The 21564-nt window shown below is 37.1% G+C and overlaps 2 protein-coding genes across 5 annotated transcripts in view; one reads left to right on the forward strand and one right to left on the reverse strand.

Moving 5' to 3' along the window:
- LOC136254265 (tyrosine-protein kinase Mer-like) overlaps positions 1-21564 on the forward strand; it is a 60544-nt gene that overhangs the window by 23139 nt on the left and 15841 nt on the right. For 2 of the 4 annotated variants that reach the window (XR_010700404.1, XM_066046929.1), the window contains exons 4-9: positions 5370-5484; positions 10824-10921; positions 13685-13780; positions 14703-14780; positions 14836-15047; positions 18864-18973. Coding sequence is in view for 3 of the 4 variants with exons in the window: in XM_066046929.1 (XP_065903001.1) it covers positions 5370-5484; positions 10824-10921; positions 13685-13780; positions 14703-14780; positions 14836-15047; positions 18864-18973 (709 nt within the window). In the remaining variant the exon portion in view is untranslated. The remainder of the gene's footprint in view (positions 1-5369; positions 5485-10823; positions 10922-13684; positions 13781-14702; positions 14781-14835; positions 15048-18863; positions 18974-21564) is intronic. The other 2 variants (XM_066046931.1, XM_066046930.1) reach the window with 2 other exon arrangements.
- LOC136254267 (lathosterol oxidase-like) overlaps positions 17538-21564 on the reverse strand; it is a 38799-nt gene continuing 34772 nt past the window's right edge. The window contains exon 3 of the transcript XR_010700405.1: positions 17538-17643. The gene's annotated coding sequence lies outside the window, so the exon portion shown is untranslated. The remainder of the gene's footprint in view (positions 17644-21564) is intronic.

Consider the following 21564-nt stretch of genomic DNA (forward strand, 5'->3'; position numbering starts at 1 on the left):
AACCTACAGTTGTAGCATTCATACATAAAAAAATGTGCCCTTAGGAAAACTTTAGCAAACACAATGTGCGTATCTAGCTATAACTAGCTGGAAACCTACACTGCTGTTTCTACAGCTTACTGCTATACTATGCTATTTTAGACTTACAGTTTACTACATGCACAACTTCCTGGCACACAGTAGCTAGTTATGATGAATGATGAAACACTTGTTCATCACACTTCTTCTGACTAAGTTGAAGAACTACTGAAGTAGCTAACTCCTGTATCACTCCGTAATTCATACTGTCGAGTGCGGGAACTGGAGTTCAGTTCATTATATGTCTTCTGGGTGAGGTCTCAAGAACAGCCGAGTGATATCATGTGCCCATATTGACCAAAGGCGGAGTCAGATGCATTACCACAAAAGAAAAGTACTGGCAGTAAAACACTACTTTATATAGAAGATTAAACAAACCAGATGTACCTATACAACAATATCAAACCCCATTGCTCCCTTGCAGTTGCCAGTTCTTCCACTCACAGTAAGCATGTGTAGTGCCATTTGCTGAACTTTAAACAATCCATATCACATGATGCTAGAGTACATCGATCTTTCTGCTTTCCTCCGCACACTTTCTGTCTTAGATTTCTTGTTCAAGGTTCAACCTGAGGGGGGTCTTAAGACCCCAAAGACCCCCCTGGATCCGCCCCTGGAATGCTCTAGATTTTCCATTGGTAGATCTATGAATTATGAACTATTTCTATTGACTAGAGTTTAGTTCAATTTTTTTATATAAAGTAGAAATTAAGTAAGATTAACAGCTGGTATAGCAATGGTTAGAATTTGGGTGTTTAGTATGGATGTTCCACTGGTAAGTTTTTCCGACATTTTTCATGTACCTTTTTACCCCACGGTGACTGTTCCATTTAAGTATTTCAACCCCACGGTTTACAGTTGCTTGTTTTTGCTTTGTAATCACACATAGCTCTATGACTAATCAGATTTTCACCAAACTTGGTATGTGATTTTGCCACAATATTCTCTTAAAGTGTACCAAAGCTCAAGAAAATTGAGATATGCGTTTGCATTTTATAATAGTTTTTGTAAAGTGTGTGAAAAGAGTAATCTAAGCCCCCGAGCCTCCTAAACAAAAAATTAAGAAACTATAAGCTGAATTTTGAAGGCTCATATTTCACGATTGTGTTAGGCAATCTTGCTCAAATTTGGTAGCTATGTGTCTAAACAAAACATGATTTTCATGCATACATAGCTCTATGCTTCAGTTTTGAATTGAAATCATTTTTATACTGCAAATGTCCTCCACCTTCAGCACCCCTTTTTTCCTGTAAATACAGTAGGTTGCGCAAAAAAAAGTTTACGTTTCGTAATTGTAATTACGGTGTGATTACTAAGTAATTACCATGTTTGTACTGTAATTACGTTTTGACCGTAATCCATAATTATGCAAAAAGGTAGTTTTTCACCAGCCATATTTACAATATATTCATAATTACCAATAGAGCATAATTCGTAATTACACTCTGTAATTACGCTACTACAGTGTAATTAAAATTATAAACGTAAACTTTTTTTTGCAGCCTACTGTATACTCATGGTGTGGTGTGCCAGCTTTCTTGACTGTATGACATATTACAATTAAGAAAAAAAAATTTGGTGGTGTGTATCTTTAGAATGCCTATAGGAAAATTTTACTCAAATTTGTTAATATACAGAATACTGAACGTGGAGGGAAATTCTAGTTGTATTTGTGCTGTTTGGAAAGAAAACATACAGTAGTAAGTAGAGTAGCTCCTGGAAATAACACAATCAGTCATTACACCAGCTTCTTGGCCAGATGACACACTACCATTTGTCTTAACTTTGTAGTTACTTCTGTAATATTATACTCACCTGTATGCATGCAGCAAAAGTTTCTGGATTTCCACTATTTGAAGTGCTAAGTTTTCAGGTTAGAAGCTCCCTTCTGCTTTGCTTGTAGCTACTATATGCATACAAACATGTAATACAGTATGTATCGCTTTCATACGTCAGATCAAAGGAGCCACTTGGGCTATATTTGCAACGTAACCCAGTTGGCAACTTTCCTAGGCTACATCTGAATGTAGCCCAGGCTACATCTGGCCAACCGAGTATAAAAATGTGAAGGCCAAAATTGATTGTGGGGATTGATTAATACTCATGTGATTAGTATGCAAAATTTGGATTTGGCTATGAAAACCACTCAGATGGAAAGTGTTTTTCAATTGTTGTCCTCGCTATCCTACAAATTGCAAAACATTGGGCTTAAGGTGAGAATTAGTGCAATAGCTTATACACAAATGTTTCTGTGCATTTTCGAATATGAACCACACCCACATTACTGGTAGCACAAAATGCACACAAAATAACCACTCTACAAGCAAACTTACCCATCTAGGGAAACTCCACAATTATGCCATAAATGATGCAATAATACTAATTAAAACATCAAACTCACATAACCAAAATTCTCCATGATATCTCTAGGATTTGTCTAGCCAAACATAGCCAGAACGTACCAGACCAGCTGCTGAGAGTACTGACCCATAATCAAATCTTTCAGGCATGTATCATACAGTATGATGAAGGTGTGGGCGTGACCTGTGATAAAATATCACCCAAAAACCTGCCTCAATTCCTCACATGACAACATGACAGTATTGGTTGGGTAAAATTAATCTAGCCCAAAAGTGCCACTCGAAACATTTTCGTCAAGTTGCTACAGAATATTTCAATGGAATTTTCTACTGTCTGCCTGATGTATTCAGTCATGTGTAGTGGGAAAGTAGCTACAGCTACGGCCCCTACTTCTTTCACAAAAACACTTCGGATTCACTTAAGAAGAAACCTTTGGCATATTGATAGCCATACAATATGTGCACTGTTGTCTTACTTTTATCCTTCTATACGGTACACTATAGTGGCCATAGCACAGTACGGCTTTGATCTCTGGAAGCGCACTTTTCACAGTGTTATTGCACCAATATATTGGAATACACTTGTCTTGGTTCCAGGCATAGTAGTTCAGTGAGCTGATGGACTGCTTGTAAAATGATATACAAAAAGAAAGTGAGCTGTTCTGCATTGTAGACGAGATGTCGCCTGCCACCAGGAATGGATTGCTTGCAGAATGGTATGAACAATCGTATGTATGAAAGTAGACGACTGTTGTAAGTAAATAATCTAGTGGAATTAGTCTGGCTTAACTGCGTGTAAGTGAATTAGTCTGGCGGATACGCCAGACCTTGGTGTTTGCTGTGTATATATCAGTAGTTAGGCCAGTGAGCTGGAATGTAAATGGACACCCCTTGCATATAATTGGATTATTAGATTTACGATCGCTGTGTAGATCATGACCTCACTCATGAATATGATTAAAACTAGAATTGTATTACATATATGAGGGTAACTAGCTATTTAATAACAGTCATGAATTGACAAAAAAAAGTTCACAAACAGGTATCATAAAAATTAGGAACTTTAAACTAGAGTAGGGACAATGTAGTACCACTGCAATAAATGTACTGAAACAAGCTGGATCAAAGTAGTACGTAATGTCCAGATACTATAAAACAATAAGATGTGAATATCCCTACTGTGCATTTTGATCTCCATGGCACAGTACAGTAGAACCTCTCTTATCCGGGCAGTATATACTACAGTCTGTATCTCAGAAATGTCCATAACTAAGAAATACATTCTAATATACTGAAGTAACTGTTTTAAATGTTATTGTTGTTACTTTACATTTCATTGGAGTCACCACAGAGCATTCATGGTCACTCCCCTGGGTTGTAAAAATTGTTTTATCACCTAGCAACCAATTGGTAGTTATTATTCGCAGAATGAACAAGTAAATCTGTCGGTTCCCTCCTCGTGCTTTCATCTAACCCAAACTTCATTATTGTCAATAGACTACAAACCACATGACTGTCCATGTGACTGTAAACCACATGCACACACATACATGTGATAGTACTGTATAGTAGGGATGCAATAAAGGTGTGGGCGCGGCCCATAATAAAATATCACCCAAAAATCTGCCTTGATTTCCCTTCATGACAACATGACAGTATTGGTTGAGTAAAATCTAGCCCAATGGTGCCTTCAGATTGACTCAAAATATTTTCGTCAAGCTGCTACAGAATTATAAAAAATATTTAATGGAATTTTCGACAGACTACCTGCCTGATGCAAGTGTAGTGGAAAAGTGGCTACAACTACGGCCCTACTTCTTTCACAGAAACGCTTCAAATTCACTTAAGAAGAAACCTTTGGTATATTGAATCATACAATAGCTACATGCACTTATTGTCTTACTTTCATCCTTCCATATACTGAGCAGCCATAGCACAGTACGACTTTGATCTCCAGACATGCACATTTCACAATGCTATTGCACCAACATATTGGAATACACATGCAGGTAGTTTGGTGAGCTATTCTCTGTTGTAGACAAGATGTCGCCTGCCACCAGGAAATGGAGAATGGTATGCACAAAGCATAATATATATTCAGTGGCAGATCTAGAAATTTTCAGAGGGAGTTTCAGATTCTCCTCAACTTCAGCCTAGTGTAAGTTGAAGACCAAAAACAAAAGGTGACAACCTCCTGTAATGGTGATTTTAAGACAAAAAGTAAGAAGTTTTGCCAGTAGAAAGTCCTAATATAATACACTATGTATAACTCGTGGTGATTTTATCACCCACTTGACGAGTTGTAAATTAATTAGGGGCACGCACTATTTTCACAGGGGGTTTCAGCTGAAACCATTGCAACCCCCCTGTATCCACCACTGATATTATGTATGAAAGTAGACAATTGTTTTAAGTGAGTTAGTCTGCACATAAATGAATTAGTCTGGTGGCTACGCCAGACGCCCTGTGCTGTTGTGGGTGTGTATCAGTAGCTTGAATGAAAGTGGACAGCCCTTGTGCTTTTATCAATATAATTATTAGATGCATGATTGCTGCTATACAATTCTCATATTCATGAGTGAGTTCATAATCTGCACAGATTATGATCTCACCCATGAATATGAGAATTGTATAGCTATTTACATATGTGATGGTAGCTAGCTTTTTAATAGTGGTCATCAATTGACAAAAAAAGTTCACAAACAAGTATAAGAAAAATTAGGAATTTTAAACTACAGTATTTTGCACAGTGAGGATATTCACTTCTTATTGTCTTATCGTTTTACAGCATCTGGATATTATGCACTACTCCGGTCCAGCTTGTTTCACTACTTTTTATTGCAGCGGTACTGCATTGTCCTTACTATAGTTCTTATACTTGTAATAAATTTATAGCCTATGCAATCAATTAAGAGTTACCATTGCACTTAGGTCACTCCACTGTTATTGCTATCACTTCAGGAGTCTCAGTGTTATTACTTCTCCCTATAACAGTTTTACTGGTAACAGCATATATAGTGGGAATCAGAAGAGTTAAGGAGATCAAGTGAGTGTATATCTAGATCTGATTTGTTGCATGTAACTACTAAAACTTCATGCAATGAGTTTAATAAAATAGTTATAATAAGTGATTGTCCACTATACAAATTCATCTATAATTGTATACAAGAAAATATTTATTTGATTAATCATTAATCTGGCTATACGTAGCTACCAGATTAATGATTAAATTGGTCCCACTGTTACTATTCTCTTTTGATCACTTTGAATCAGGTAGGCTATATGCTAGTTTTCTGAAAATATTAACAGCCAATTTCTGCCATATATAACTTATAATTTGTTTTAATGTGTGGCTACTAGTACATGCAGGATGTTAGCATACTGCAACTTAGTTCACTGTGACTAAGCTATAACTAAGCAAGGAGAATGATGAAGCTAGCTTACAATCACAATCTGTTTACTTTGACTGCTGGAGAAGTGATGCGAAAACTACAGGTACGTAACACAAAACTATTGGTGTGCTACCATGAAACAGCAGCACCTTGTCCTATCAGAAAAGGAAATGGGAAAGACAAAGGGATGTGTATTATCAAGAGTCCATAATAAAGAAGAGAGTGTCTAACTCAGTATTGGTCCATCAAAAATGAGCCCGGTAAGTACATAGTGGTAATTGTCCTGTGTGACCATATTTTAGCCATATTCATATTATAGAAGCCTAGTGAGTTTTGATAGAAGCCCTTTAAACACTTTGACACCCATTCATGGAGAGGCTTCTTTGAAATGAGTTTGGATACAATGTGGCCAAACAGGAACAATTATCAATATGTACTTACCGGGCTCATTTTTGATAGTACAGTACTGAGTTGGACACTCTCCTCTTTATTATGGACTCTTGGTATTATGTATATGTATCAGCGTTGAAACCGGGTTGAGTCACCCAGGTCATCCGAGTCAACCAGGTCACATTTTGTCCTGGTCATCCGGGTCAGACCCGCTTTAAAAATTATCTGGGTCTGACCCGGATTGGATCACGTGCAAAGCAAATTAATTAGTTGGACGGTACGGAAGTGTATAAACGCGTCATAGTTAAGTCCTGATGCAACCAGCTTCTTTCATGAGCCACGTCCAGTTATCGGATGACTGCCTGCAGTCATACGTACAGCCACGCCCATTTTCTGGTGATACTAAAGTCTACAGGTATGCACGAAATCATGCCCATAGCTGCCTTCTGGCTTATATGGAGCCACGCCCACCAATCAATTGTTGTATGAGATACGGTCAAGGCCAGCTTTTCCGTGAGCCACGTCCACTTTATATCATGAATGTGTCATACCTTTTAAATTATGGAATTAGATATGTGCAAAGCCACACCCACTTGCAGGAAACGCATCTTGGTTTCTGCAAACTTACATGGGATCATGCCCACTGACTAACATCGTTAAGATTGTCCGGCTATCTCAAACTCAGAAGTATGCTAGACATCAAGGTACTGTAGTATGGAACAATCTGCCCCCTAGATTGAAGGAACCAATGTCTTTTACAAACTTTTATGATGCCACCAATACTTATTTTTTGTCTTTTGAATGATTTTGTAATTGTTGTATATAATTTACGTACATGTGTGTTGTATTGTTTTGTTTTCTTTTGTATGTGTATTATTGTTCTGTCATTATGTATGTTTGGATTGTACTGTGTGCATTTTGCTTGTATGTATATGTTTATGTATGTGCTTGTATGTATGTCCCTCCAATGAGGAAGAGTGGCTGTGCCGATCATTGAGAGGTTAAACTTATCAATCAATCAATCAATCAATCAATAAGTATAGACACCCTTGTGCTTAACGTGCTAGTCGGCACTCAAAACTTAGCTCTTGATGCATGCCTCACTTTTAATTAATCCGGGTCACATCCAGGTCAAATCCGGGTCAGCAGGTCGTCCGGGTCAGCAGTAGTGACCAGGTTTTAATGCTGATATGTATAGCAGTATGCCAAAAGAGCACCAGTTCAGCATCCAACAGTAACTGTGAAACAAAAGCCCATACGATAGCCTTAGCCATCACAATGTCAACCAGTCAGTCAGTCAGTCAGTCAGTCAGTCAGTCAGTCAGTCAACACTTTTAAAGTTTATTTTATTATGTTCTAAGTTTCACTAAAACTATTTAATCACAAATGCCACACAATAGTACTTTCTTGGATGTTTTATTACTTTTTGATGTGATATTTGAGAATAAGTTGTTATTTATTCTCATATGAATACTAAGCTTTTTTTTTGGTTAGTAAAAGCCTTGAGCATAATGCTGGTGTAATACATTAGGTACATAATTGTGACCGGATTTGCGAAAAGGGGTCTTCCACACACATCCAATTTACCAACTTTGACGATTAATAACTTAAGGTTGGAAAACTATTTTGACTTGAAATTTGGTCAGTAGTGAGTTCCAACATAACTTAATAAATGGAGATAATTTCAGGTTTATATGTTAGCTTCACACTAAGTTATGGTCTCCCAACTTTATACAATTGGATGTGTGTGGAAGACCCCTTTTCGCAAATCCGGTCACATATATAGATACAATGCGTGCACTTTGGGCTTTGAATGAGCTGCAACTTTAGCCTGCATGGAACAGACTGAGATACTCTAAAAAAGTGGGCAAATACAGTAAACAGAATCTCACATACATAGCCTCTTGGAATTTTAAAATTCAATAGAATAATGAGCCCAGTCAAGTGCATGTCCATTCATTGTTACTGTAATACAGAGCCAGCAATGTAAATAGTTGAATGCTTATAATTAAAAAAATATATATTATGGCTTTACAGCACAAGTGATGAAGGTCAGTAAGACACCTGGCCTTACAGCCTGTTTAAAATTGTCATATAAAGTATGTTTGAAAAGATGCAGAAAAGAGAAAAAAATCCATGACTGGACCTGGGCAACTTCAAACCTGCAGTCATCCGATTAACGCTCGAATGCTTACAGGAGCCTGCCAAATGGTCAAGATGTTAAACTCACTAATAAAGGCATGTACATTACTTTCAGGGTCTTGGGTATAGTGACATTTCAAATAGAGTTGTACCGATTATTGGATCGGTAGTCAGTAGAAGCTGATAATTAGCTGTTTTACGGAAATCGGTTGTAATGGGCTGTGGCCAGCTGGTTACCGTATAGCCTAAATATTTCGAGGGGCAAAATTTTTGAGGTTGAGTAAAAATAAAAATTTCATGGATTTGCAAACAATCCCATATGTAATATATGGTGGTCTATAATTTTTTCAAGGATAAAATTTTCACTGTTAACCCCAAAAACCTCAAAAAAGCAAAAATTCCCCCCCCCCCCCCCCTCGAAATATTTAGGCTATATGGTACTAGTATGTTCAGCTTCAGCAGCTGCAGTACCACTGCAGGGCTGGTGTCAAAGGCTCTGGCATGTACTTAGGTAATTTGTTTATTATTGTGGTAACCACAATAATAAACTGTGATGGTTGGAGCCCTAGCCCACTTGTTTGACTAGCAACTTTGAGTTGAGGTAAGTGTACAATCTCACAGCATTGGATTTACTAGCTGTACTTTTAGTGGAGTATGCACAAGTGTAACATGTAGAGACCTACAATCGGCTATCAGTTAACTATCTGTAAAAAAAATATCGGATATCGGTTTTGCCTAAGAAGTGGGAATCGGTACAACACTAATTTCAAACTGGAATAAAAGAAGCTACATCACTTGAAAGCAATATCTATCTATAGGTATTGCAGGTGGGCTAAAGCCCCCACTTTTATTTTAGAGGGGGCTTTGCCTTAGCCCCTCCACTTTTAAAGATTGATATACTCTAGTAGAGCAGTCTTGTAATCAAATAAAACATTCAGATGCATTTTCAATAAAATCTGGTCAAAATTCAATCTCAGAAGGCTGAGCTCTCAAACATTTCCTGTAGAGGCAAGCCCTCAGACCCCACTAGAAAGCATATTCTCTTCTATATACTGAGTGAGCTTTACATATTTCTTACAAATTGTGTGAACCATTGCTACCCTTATTAGCTTAACTCTTACTTTCAATTTTGTAGCTATGCTTTTTTCTATATGCATAACTTTATTAAATACTTTGTATAAACCCTTGCAATTGCTTCTCACACACTGTTTATTTTTAGGATAAAACTCTTTGTCCACATGAGTGCTGAGAACACATGCATACAGGACTTGGTATATACACACATGCTCTTAAATGGCAATTTCTTGAAACTAAGGTAATGCCTGCTGTAACACTGTGCTATTTCTATTAAAAAATCAGTGTTTCAGGTAATACTATACATAAGTAGAAATTAATCAGCCATAATATTACAAGTACACAAAAAATGGAATTTTCAACTAGAGTATAGGGACCATAGCACATCATTATGGTATCTTGAGCACAGTATAGGGATATAACACTTCTTATTGTTTTACTGTGATTTAATATTGTGCACTACTCCAACTTGCTTCAGTACTTTTTATCTATGTGCTATGGTCCCTACTATAGTTGAAAATTCCTTTTTTTGTGTACTTGTTTATTAACATTTTTTGTAAATAATTATTATGACCGGTGAACCCACACATACTGCATCTGAAATGGTGCTGCGCACCCCAGTTATATCAATTATCGTCTAAAAGTGAAGTATCCATTACGCTTCGTTGTCGGCTATGTTCGACCCATTACACAGCAGTAGGAATTAGGAACTGTTCACCTCTGCAATCAAAGTAGCCACTATGAAAATACGGATGATTTCCATTACGGAGGGAAGCCATCACGTGCTACCACCAAATTGACACTTTTCACTGTCAGCAAAGATGAATGGAACACAAAGGAGGACATTGGTAAGTCCATGAAGAATACATTGTACATACTGCGGAATTCAAAAAGGCACCTCTCGCGCCGAAGCAACGTCGAACAGTGAAAAACCAAGCCCGTAGTGTTAGCTGTTATCGAGTTACGCTTGTTTGAAAGCATCAGTCAGTTACTCAGTCAGTCAGTCATTCACTAGAAAATTCAGTCAAATATATTTTTCAAAATTTTGTAACAACTTGTTGAAAGCGTTTTGGGTTGATCTGAAAGCTTGTTAGGGCTTAGTTTTATCTAACCAATACTGCCTCATCATCGTCTGGGAAAAGTGAGGCTGGTTTTTGGGTGATGTTACTTCGTGGGCCATGCCTACTCCTTTGTGGTCCCTACTATACAGTACTTTCGTACTGTATGAAGTACTATCATACTGTATGACATAGTTGAAGTGGTTATAATTTACTGATGCAGTCATTTCATGCAAAATTAAATGACTTATTTTCATGTTTGTAAAAGATCTGTTACAAATACGTATACATCATGATAATTTTCCCTATATAACCATTAACAACTACAGCAGAATCAACAACAGCAATGATGATGATGACAACAACAACAACAATGAAGGTGAAAGCGAAACTGTAGCTCAAGTTGCTAGTCTGCATACATTTGTCTGTAAGTTGAATATTGCTGATGTTTAATGAAGTGATTATTATTGCAATACACTGTCTAAGGCTGTGCAGTAATACTGTATGATTAAAACACTAAATTGTTGTGATACTTGTATGAGTGAACAGATGTGGATAGGGGATGGGAAACAGAGAATTCATTTGGAGTGGTTTAGACATCAAGAATTTTTAGCTGCTTCTTGTATTCTTGATTTTGTAAATGGCCTTAAATAACTTTATTAGATGTGGGAAGACTTACCTTATGAACAACAATAACTAAAATTTTGGGAAATTCAAATATAGTAGTTAGTAGTACATATCAAACCAAAACTCACTAAAGTGATATTAAAGCGATAGTGGTCACTTGTTGTGATAAAGATAATGATTTTGTAATTATCAAGATATCAAGATAATTGTAAGCCTCTGTAAACTGCTGTATCAACAGCAATCAGAGGGAACACTTGCAAGAAAGGGTTCCAAACACAAGTACAGTAAAACTAGCCTGAAAAATATTATTTGCACATGTAAAACTATTACATGCCATAATTTTGTTATCAAGATAATTATTATCTTTAATGGTTAATACATATGTGAATGGATCTTGAACTCAATGCAACCATATACATGCAATAGTTATACCATCGGCACAAGTGCTTTGTCTGCACTTTCCCTCGAGCCTTCAGCCCTTGGGCAAGTGTGTATACCAGGCAGAGCATGAGTGTCTGTGATATGTGCCACATGCCTACATGTGTGGGAAACTGCTAGTGTATTTATATTGAGCCATCAATAGTGGACACTGGAAACAATGTGAGAATAAGGCGTCGCCATGCTATGAGTTCAAATATACACGTAATGGCATGAGCATATGAAAAGTTTGATTGTGGGTTTATACAGTGACCAAAGAGACACAGGACATTGAAACACATCTTGATAATAATGGTTTAATTCTGTTACAAGTGCTTCCAGTTGTGTTCATTATAATAATCGCAAATAAATTATATCCATGACTGAAATCATAGTCGCACATGAATGCCACTTCACTGCTTTTAGCTCAATCTATTTAGCATGCATTACATAACATTGAGATAGGTGTCTAGAACTTATTGTAGATCTCACCTGTATTAAAAACAGCACTTAAGCTTCTTAAAATGCTTTCACAAAGAGATTGCAAAGGACATCAAAGAAATCTGAGGATTTCTTGGAATGAGTTAACGTGATGTACGCACATTTAACTGTGCAATATCTTGAGTTAATGATATATATGCACTGTTTACAGTGTGTATATCTTGTTTAAATTCCAGAACCAGTGTAACATGTGATATATATAAACATTGGCTTTCCTTTGATCTGAGGTGTGAAAGTAGCTACAGAGAAGAAACAGCTAGATTAATGCTATGTATATGCTGTATCAACTGCCATAGATTCTAAAATGTGGCTGGGTATGCATACAACTGCAGTAGTCCAGTGCGATGGTTGTGCTATATTTGATAAAGAGAATCATGCAAGCCTCTTATTATATGTCTGACCTTTAACAATGCCTGAAATGTTTAACCTTGTTGTATAACTCATCCTGCTTGTGCTGCAGCTGCTTTACTACATATTTATCTATGGCTGTAAAGTTGTGACCAAATGATTTGGGTTTTGTAAAGTCAAGTCATACATGTGATATGATTTCTAAAAGCCATTCTAAATCACACAAATATCTGTGAAGGTCAACACTGAGATAAGCATATCCATTCACACAAGAACAACCAAGCTGTATTGATTATATATAAAATGTTCCATCATTCCATATTCTTTCTTTAATTTCCAGTTTTTATTGCATACTGCATAGTCTCAAACTTGTAAAATGTCAGCAACCCATGTGTCAGCATGCTGTAGAGTTGACAGAAATTCACAATTGTGTTATGCCTACAGCTATACACACTGCTTGAAGGTTCTTAGTTTACTAATTTGTTATGATGCCTTACTGTAGTTATACTGATAGTAAAGTGTCAGTAAACTTAAGTATATGGAACATAATTATTTTACTAAGTTTTAAACTCTCAGTAAAACATCAGTGAATGCGGGTTTACTGAAAAACTACTAAAATAACAAACAATTAACTGTTCCATATACTGGGGATATACCACTGTAGTAAACTAAGATACTTCAAGCAGTGACAGATGAAGGCACAATATTTAAAAAAAATGCAGTTTGCTATGACCGTGTTCAGACAAATATTGGCTTGAAAAGCTGTCAACTTATAATTGAATAATGGAAATGGATCACCTGCTTGCATGCAAATTCCTGAGTGGAGGATGGGAACCAGAAATTATAAGTTGACAAAACTTAGTCCTAGCTTCAGCCTAAGCTTTAGCCCCAGCTCCAGTTACTCAAGTGCCTACAAAAGCAGTTTACCTGCTTATATAACTGTATCTCCAGAAAGCAGACTTGGCAATAACAGTCAAAATTGTTAATTAGCCAGATATTGTAACCTGGTACAATACGGTCATGATAATTCAGTTTCACCAAAATTCTTGTTTGAAATGTATACATACATGTACATATATAGCCACACTGTATATAGATATGACCTGATTGTGGAAATCTGACCATTTTAGCACAAAAATTCCAATGACAACAAGTCGAGGTACTTACGTACTTGGCTACAATATCTGGCTAATTAACAATTTTCACACTAACCTTGTTTTTGTCAAGTCTGTATACAGTACATCTCAACCAGCCAGACATTGCTCTTTTACTGCTGTCATTTTCATCCTGACTAAAGCTGCAGGAGACATGGTAAATAAACATTTTGAGAGGAAGCTAGCACCATGTATGATTAACTGCGAAGATTTGCAAATCTTGGAGCTAATTGGAGAAGGTACAGTATATATATATATATATATATATATGTACTATTTTTTTGTAAAAATTGTGATCTTATAACAGAGGTAATATTTTTGTGTATGTATCAGTGGTGGATCCAAGGGGAATGGGGTGGGGCACATAGGAAATGTGCCTTCCTCACAAAAAAATGTATGCATCACAAAAGATCAAGATACTCTAATAGAGCAGTCAGTCAAATATTCTAATAGAACAGTCACCACGTATATAACACTATTGAAGTTACCGAGTATGAAAATTTACATCTGCAACACTATCCCATGGGCACATTTAACCTGCTAGGAACTTTTTTTGCAAATGAGATACACACAGTCTTTTGCTTACCATATGACCTGAACTAGCTACAGTGGAACCTCAGTTATCCAAATCCCCCGGGACCATGGGTGGTCCATAAGTCTGAAAAGTCCATATCTCTGAAACTGTGTATAAATTACCTTAAATTAGCATAAAGAACTATAAACTACTCTAATAGAACAATCACTACTCTAATAGAGCAGTCATTTCCGTAGTTTGGTTAACCAAGACTGCAAATAAGCGAGGTCTGGATAACTGGGGTTCCACTGTACTCATGACTGTCACTGCATGATCCCTGCAACTCTTAAACACTGCAGATCACTCATTAGAAAACGTAATTTATTTACTATGATATATTTGTGCATAAAACTGCTCTGCATCAAAAATTTCAGTCCTGAAACATAATAGTTTAGCTTCTGGAAGGCTGTGCTCCACAGATCCCTACTCCATATACCTATTACCCTAGTGCGCCCCTTTGCCAAACCCTGGATCTGCCGTGTATGTGTGTGTATGACATACAATATCTGTATGTGACATGTGTGTAAGAACTGGTAAGAGAAGTTATGCTTTGATGGGATAATAAAATTTTATGTGTTACTGTTTAGGAGCATTCAGTGTGGTATATAAAGGTATTTATACTAGAAATGGTATAACTATAGTAGTTGCTGTAAAGACAATAAAAAGTAAGCACTGTTATTATGTACATCATATATGCATGCATTGAAATTAAAATTTTAGCTGGTTCAGTGCTCAAAAGTGAAGAATTCGTTACAGAATGTTCCACAACAAAACGATTTGATCACCCAAATGTATTGAGTATTATTGGGGTTGCCAGTCCACCAGAGGAAACTATACCAATGATGGTACTACCATTTATGCTTCATGGTGATGTGAAATCATTCCTCAAGTCAAAACGAGGAGAACGTATAAAAGTTGATGAATATCCTATGGTATTGTTGATTTACAAATTTACACATGTTACTGTTTTTATACAGTATGCATATTTGGATAACAACTAGCAGTACAAAAACTGCTGCTAATCTACATGTACAGTACCTGCCAATTTACTAAGCTGTTAATGCTTTTTGTTCATAACATAAAAACTGTATTTTGGTAGTATAAATACCTTAAGTGACTGCCTCTGGCCTTAGGAAGGTTCTTGTCAGTTAAATGTGACTGGGCCTGCGAAAACAGGGCATGTGGGCACAAACTACATTCTGTCACATTACAGGTCATATCTCAGTACTGGAACAGAATATTTGCATTCTGTAACTTGCATCATAATGCCAATTAAATGCTTACTAAGCGATTACGATTGCATTGCCATAGCATAATAATACAAAAAGTTATGAGTGATGAAAGTTTGAAAAAGTAGGCAAAAATCATGTGCCCACATGCCCTATTTTCGCAGGCCCAGTCACAAATATTGATAACAAACAGACAATTTAAAACTCAGAATAAGGGGACAGTTGGTCAATTCACAAAGCTGATCATGTATAATAGAGAAGCGTGTTGTAGGTTTCACTTGTTATCATCCTATGGAACATATGTGGCTTTATGCCCTATACATTTAACAATATTGTAGTGTAAGGCTACGGGTTTAATTTTTGCACTGTTAGACATTGCTCAACCTGATGGATCCTTTTGACATACTGCAGTATGTACGTACAATGCATGCATCATAGACTTACCCTTTCCTCGTTTTCTCCCATTTCTTTTTGCTAACAACACAAAGTGTCAATTTGTAGTAGCACACCAAATGGTGTCATGTCGCTTATTACATTAAAACGAAATTCATCCGTAAGTTTTGCAATTTGTCCCAACAGTCAGTAAGCAGATTGGTTGTAGGCTACCTACATGTTACAATTTAATTTCTTTAATTTTACTTGTAGCCATGGCAGCATCCTCTTGCTATAGCCTCTCTTCAGGCCACTATAAATTCTTAAGTGTTTGCTACGAACATGCCTTCATTTGGAATGTTATTCTGATTTGTATCCTGGGCTTTACTAAAATTGCAAAATGCTCTAAGATAGCAGCTTTTTCATTGATATCTTTTTAATCAACCTGTTTCGTATTGTAACTGTGTTTATCTGTTTTGTACTAATATTGAACATGCCGGCTGTTGTAGTATTAAGGTGACTGTTTTATTAGAGTATCTCTCAAGTGTCACAAGCAAGTCACCCTGTAGATAGGTCACCTACAAACAAGTGAGTCACCTTGTAGAGGGTTCAGCTTACTTTGTATATGTATGTATGTGTGCATCTAAGAGACTCAGAAGCATCCTTGTACAAGCTATACCTTTTGGTGCCACCTTGCCTTTTTGCTAATAAATGGAGCACTCTAGTACCATAAGATTACTTCAGATTACCTTATACAAAGCAGCCCTGGAACAAAAGCCAGAGTGGTGAAGCATATGAATTTATCAAGTTGTCTTGTAATCTCATTAACATTGTTTGCATTAACAGATCACATTTTGAAACATCTAGTTGCACATAGCCATTATATGCCTGTAGTAACAGTGTGCGAAATAACATCCGGACACCTGGCAATTTCTGGTCAATTACACCATGTGTCAGGCCATAATTGAATTTGTCCAGAAATAGTGTCCTTTCAAGGTTTATCATACAGTACGATAGTAACTGTATATTAGGGATCACCAAGGTTTGGGGTTTCTTGCCCTATAAATATCACCCAAAACCAGCCTAATATTAACTTTCTGACGGCTTAGCAGTATTGGTTAGGCATAACCAAGCTCAAAAATGTCTTTAGATCAACTCTAAAACATTCCATCAAGTTGCTATGAAATTTTAAAAATTTCGTATTTAACCGAATTTTCTACTGACTGACTAACTTACTAACTTACTTACTAATGCCTTCAGACAAGCGTAACTCGATAACGGCTAAGGCTACAGGCCTGATTTCTTCACTGTTCGACGTCGCTTCATCCCGAGACGTGCCTTTTCGCCAACTGCAGCAGCTACAATGCATGCATCATGGTGCTACCTTTATCCTCCTTAAAGATCCTTTGTGCCCAGTTCCTTTCTCCAGCACTATGTAGGTGACGATTTGCGGTATGCGTGTAATGGCTTCATTTGCGAGCGTTATGGCTTCAGTGCAAGACCTAGAATGCTCAGGCGTTTCTTACAGTATTCCTTGCTTGAAATGTTATGTAGGTGTTCAACATACCAATAGCCTCGCTGGTAGCTAAAAACAGTGTTACACTGACTGACTAAATCATAGATATTAGAGGCGCGTAAAAGCGCTTTAATAATACTATGCAGTAATCGACTGTTATATCCTTAATACTGCAAGTGCTATAATGCTCTCTGTACAGTCAGCAAAACCGTATACATGCATACATGATTATAATACTGAAATACATTTATCTAAACTTGTTAACACTATTAAATGAAAAGTTTAATTTTATAGAACCATATAATTATGTTTCGCAACAATTTGCTGTATCAGGCTTCTGGGACCAGTAGCATCATCCTTATATGTGCAGCGTTCTGCAATATTTCCACTACAATGATCCGTGTGGCTACACTGCATATAGAAAGAGAAAGTATACAGAAACGATATCATACAGTACAATAGTAATGTATATCAGTTAGGGATCACCAACTGAGGTTGTTCACTAATTATCATTATGTTTCAAAAAAAGTAAACAAACAAGTATAAGCAAAAATTAGTAATTTTACATCCAATTAGGGATCATAGTAATAAAAAGTAAAGAAACAAGGTGGTTGCCTATATGCCTGCAGATATACTATAGTGGACATTTAATCCGTAATTCAGTCTTCAGAACCTCTGTTGTACAGCTATAGACTGAATTAGGGATTAAATGTCCACTATAGTATATCTGCAGGCATATAGGCAACCACCTTGTTTCTTTACTTTTTATTACTATGATCCCTAATTGGATGTAAAATTACTAATTTTTGCTTATACTTGTAGTATTAGCATTGGGCTAGGAGGGAGGCCAGACATGATGGTATTGACATGTAATTAAGTTATGTGTTTTTGGTTTGTTCTGACCACAAAGGCATTCCCAAGTTAATCTTTGAGGTTAACAGTTTACTATGTTGTGCCAGCCTACTTGTATCAGTCACCTGTACTGCAGTGGTAAAATGTCTTTATAACCTGATTGCAATTAGTAGCTTTTACTTGTGGTATTCATGATCACCTGTACAACCAGTTTTTAAGCTAGAATGAACAAGGCATCAGTGCATCTATTCATATTAGGGATAGAGCCACTATGTATTCTAAGCCATGGCAGCATAAGCAAAGTTTGACCATATAGCAAGGCAAGTAGAAGGCCTTGACTGAAGTCCTTATGGCTCCTTTCCTACAAAGGCCCAATCGATTCTATAGAAGCTCTTTCGTGTGGCCAGTAGCTACCCTTTAAAATGCTGTACTATCAGTATCGTTGATAAGTAATCAGCTCTACAGTAAATTGGTGGCCCCAATGTTTAAAACAAGCATCCAACTGGTAGAAACACAGGAAAGGAGAAAAAATGTCCTTTCAAATTGCTTGATGTCCACTCAAGTTTTGCAATGTCCTGACAGTATGACAGGACATGTCTGAAAAGTTATTTTGCACACTGCAGTAATAGTGAGCATTACTTTTGGATGTTTTGGTCAGCGTAACAAAATAAATTTTCATGTTCTGTATACTGCACAAAGTGTGCATACTGTACATTAAGTATTACTGTGGTTACTTAATAGTACCTCAACATTCAAACACCCATTTATTGTTGTTGCAGAATCTTAGTCATGAAGTGCTTGTGAAAATCTGTCTTGACATTGCAAAGGGAATGGACTACTTGTCATCAATGAGATTTGTGCATCGAGATTTAGCAGCCAGAAACTGCATGTTAGTTATTTAGCCACTTGTACAAATGAATATGAAATAGTCATGTATGAGAACTGTAGCTATGTACATTATGCATGTGTTATGTATGTTTGTAGTATTGGACCATTACTTTAGGGTAATATATTACTTATTACTGCCACTGTGATGAAATGCGTTACAGTTATATAATTATCACTTCAGTTTAGTAATACATATTACACAATTTATAGAGGTACTTCTTATCAAATAATATCAAGACACACGGTAGTGTGTCGTGCGGCCCAAGAAGCCGGCGCGCCACACCGTGAGTATATTGACAGGAAGAACGAAAACGTCATTTTCACACCTTTGTATCTCGGTGATCACTTATCGGATTGGAACCATATTTGCTACACAGTTGCCCGCCAGCCAAGGGCGTCTACATACTAAATTTGAAGGAAATCGCTCCAGCCATTTCCGAGATACGAGCTGCCAAAGTTTCGTTTTTTTTCTTCGTTTTTTTTTTTCTTCTTCTTCGTCTTTTCGCACACTTGCAAAAATTACTATAACAACCAAACGCGTACTCCGATCGCCTTAAAATTTGGCACACAGAAAGGGAGTCCAAAGGCGAATCCTAGCATCAAATTTGGTACAAATCCGATGAATGGTTCAGGAGGTATGACCGATTATTCGCGTAAAACAAGATCGATTTGTTGTCACGCCTACAGGGTAAACCGCTTCATGGAATGAGTTGAGAATTGCTATGTAGATGGAGTAACCATCGTAGGAGTGCCGTTTGGTGGTTTGAAAGGAATCGAGATAAAGACCACGGAGATATGACACAAAACCCAACCTGTGTCACAATTACGCGATCGATTTTTATGAATAAAAAAGTATTAGTTTTCACGCCTACTAGGCAAACCGCTTAGAGCAATGAGCTGAATATCCGTGTATAGCTGGAATAATCTTCATAGAAAGTCCTTGCAGTAGTACAGAAGAATCGGATTACAAACCACTGAGTTATGATTCGAAAGCCAACTCCGTGTAGCAAATGCGAGATCGAGATACTCTAATAGAACAGTCACCCTAATAGAGCATTCGGCTAATTTATTTACTCCATTATAGAATTTTATTACATCACAAGTTATTCTGTAGGGAGTTCAGCTGCAAACAGTTAATCTTATAGACAGTTCAGCAAGAAGACAGTCACCATGTGGAGAGTTAAGCAAATATACCACTATAGAGATTCAGAACATTACAAGTCACACTGAAGAAAGTTCAGCTATAAACAAGTCATGCCTGTGTAGAGAATTCAGCTACAATTAAGTCACTCTCTAGAGAATTCAGTTACACAGAATTCAGCTACACACAAGTCACTGTGGAGAGAGTTCTGCTACAAACAAATTACCCTTTAGAGTGATCAGCTACAAACAAAACACTTTACAGGGTGTTCAGCTGCAACAAATCAACCTTTAGAGCGATCAGCAATGAACAAATCAACACAAATCTACCTGTAGAGAGATCAGCTAGAAACAAATCACCCTGAAGAGAGTTCAGCTACAAAAAATCACCCTGTAGAGACATCAGCTAGAAACTAGACACAATGTAAGGAGTTCAGCTACAAGCAATCACCCTGTAGAGAGTTCAGCTAAAACAAATCAACCTGCAGAGAGATCAGCTACAAACAAATCACCTTATAGAGAGTTCAGCTACAAACAGATTACCTGTAGAGAGATCGGCTACAAACAAGTCAACCTGCAGAGAGATCAGCTATATACACACAAATCAACTTGTAGAGAGATCAGCTACAAACAAATCACCCTGTAGAGAGATCAGCTAGAAACTAGACACAATGTAAGGAGTTCAGCTACAAACAAATCACCCTGTAGAGAGATCAGCTACAAACTAGACACAAAGTAAGGAGTTCAGCTACAAGCAAATTACCCTGTAGAGAGTTCATCTACAAACAAATCAACCTGTAGAGCAATCAGCTAGAAACAAATCACTCTGAAGAGAGGTCAGCTACAAAAAATCACCCTGAAGAGAGATCAGCTAGAAACAAATCACCCTGAAGAGAGGTCAGCTACAAAGAAATCACCCTGTAGAGAGATCAGCTACAAACAAATTGCCCTGTAGAGAGATCGGCTACAAACAAATCAACCTTCAGAGAGATCAGCTACACACAAATCAACTTGTAGAGAGTTCAGCTACAAACAAATTACCCTATAGAGAGATCGGCTACAAACAAATCAACCTGCAGAGAGATCAGCTACACACAAATCAACTTGTAGAGAGATCAATTACAAACAAATCACCCTGTAGAGAGATCAGCTAGCAACTACACACAATGTAAGGAGTTCAGCTACAAATAAATCACCTTATAGAGAGTTCAGCTACAAACAAATCACTCTGTAGAGAGATCAGCTAGAAACTGGACACAATGTAAGGAGTTCATCTACAAGCAAATCACCCTTTAGTGAGTTCAGCTACAAACAAATCAACCTGCAGCGAGATCACCTACAAAAAAGCACCTTGTACAGAGTTCAGCTACAAACAAATTACCCTGTAGAGAGATCGGCTACAAACAAATCAACCAGTAGAAAGATCAGCTACACACAAATCAACTTGTAGAG

The sequence above is a fragment of the Dysidea avara genome, chromosome 4, assembly GCF_963678975.1.
Source record: "Dysidea avara chromosome 4, odDysAvar1.4, whole genome shotgun sequence".
NCBI lineage: Eukaryota > Metazoa > Porifera > Demospongiae > Dictyoceratida > Dysideidae > Dysidea > Dysidea avara.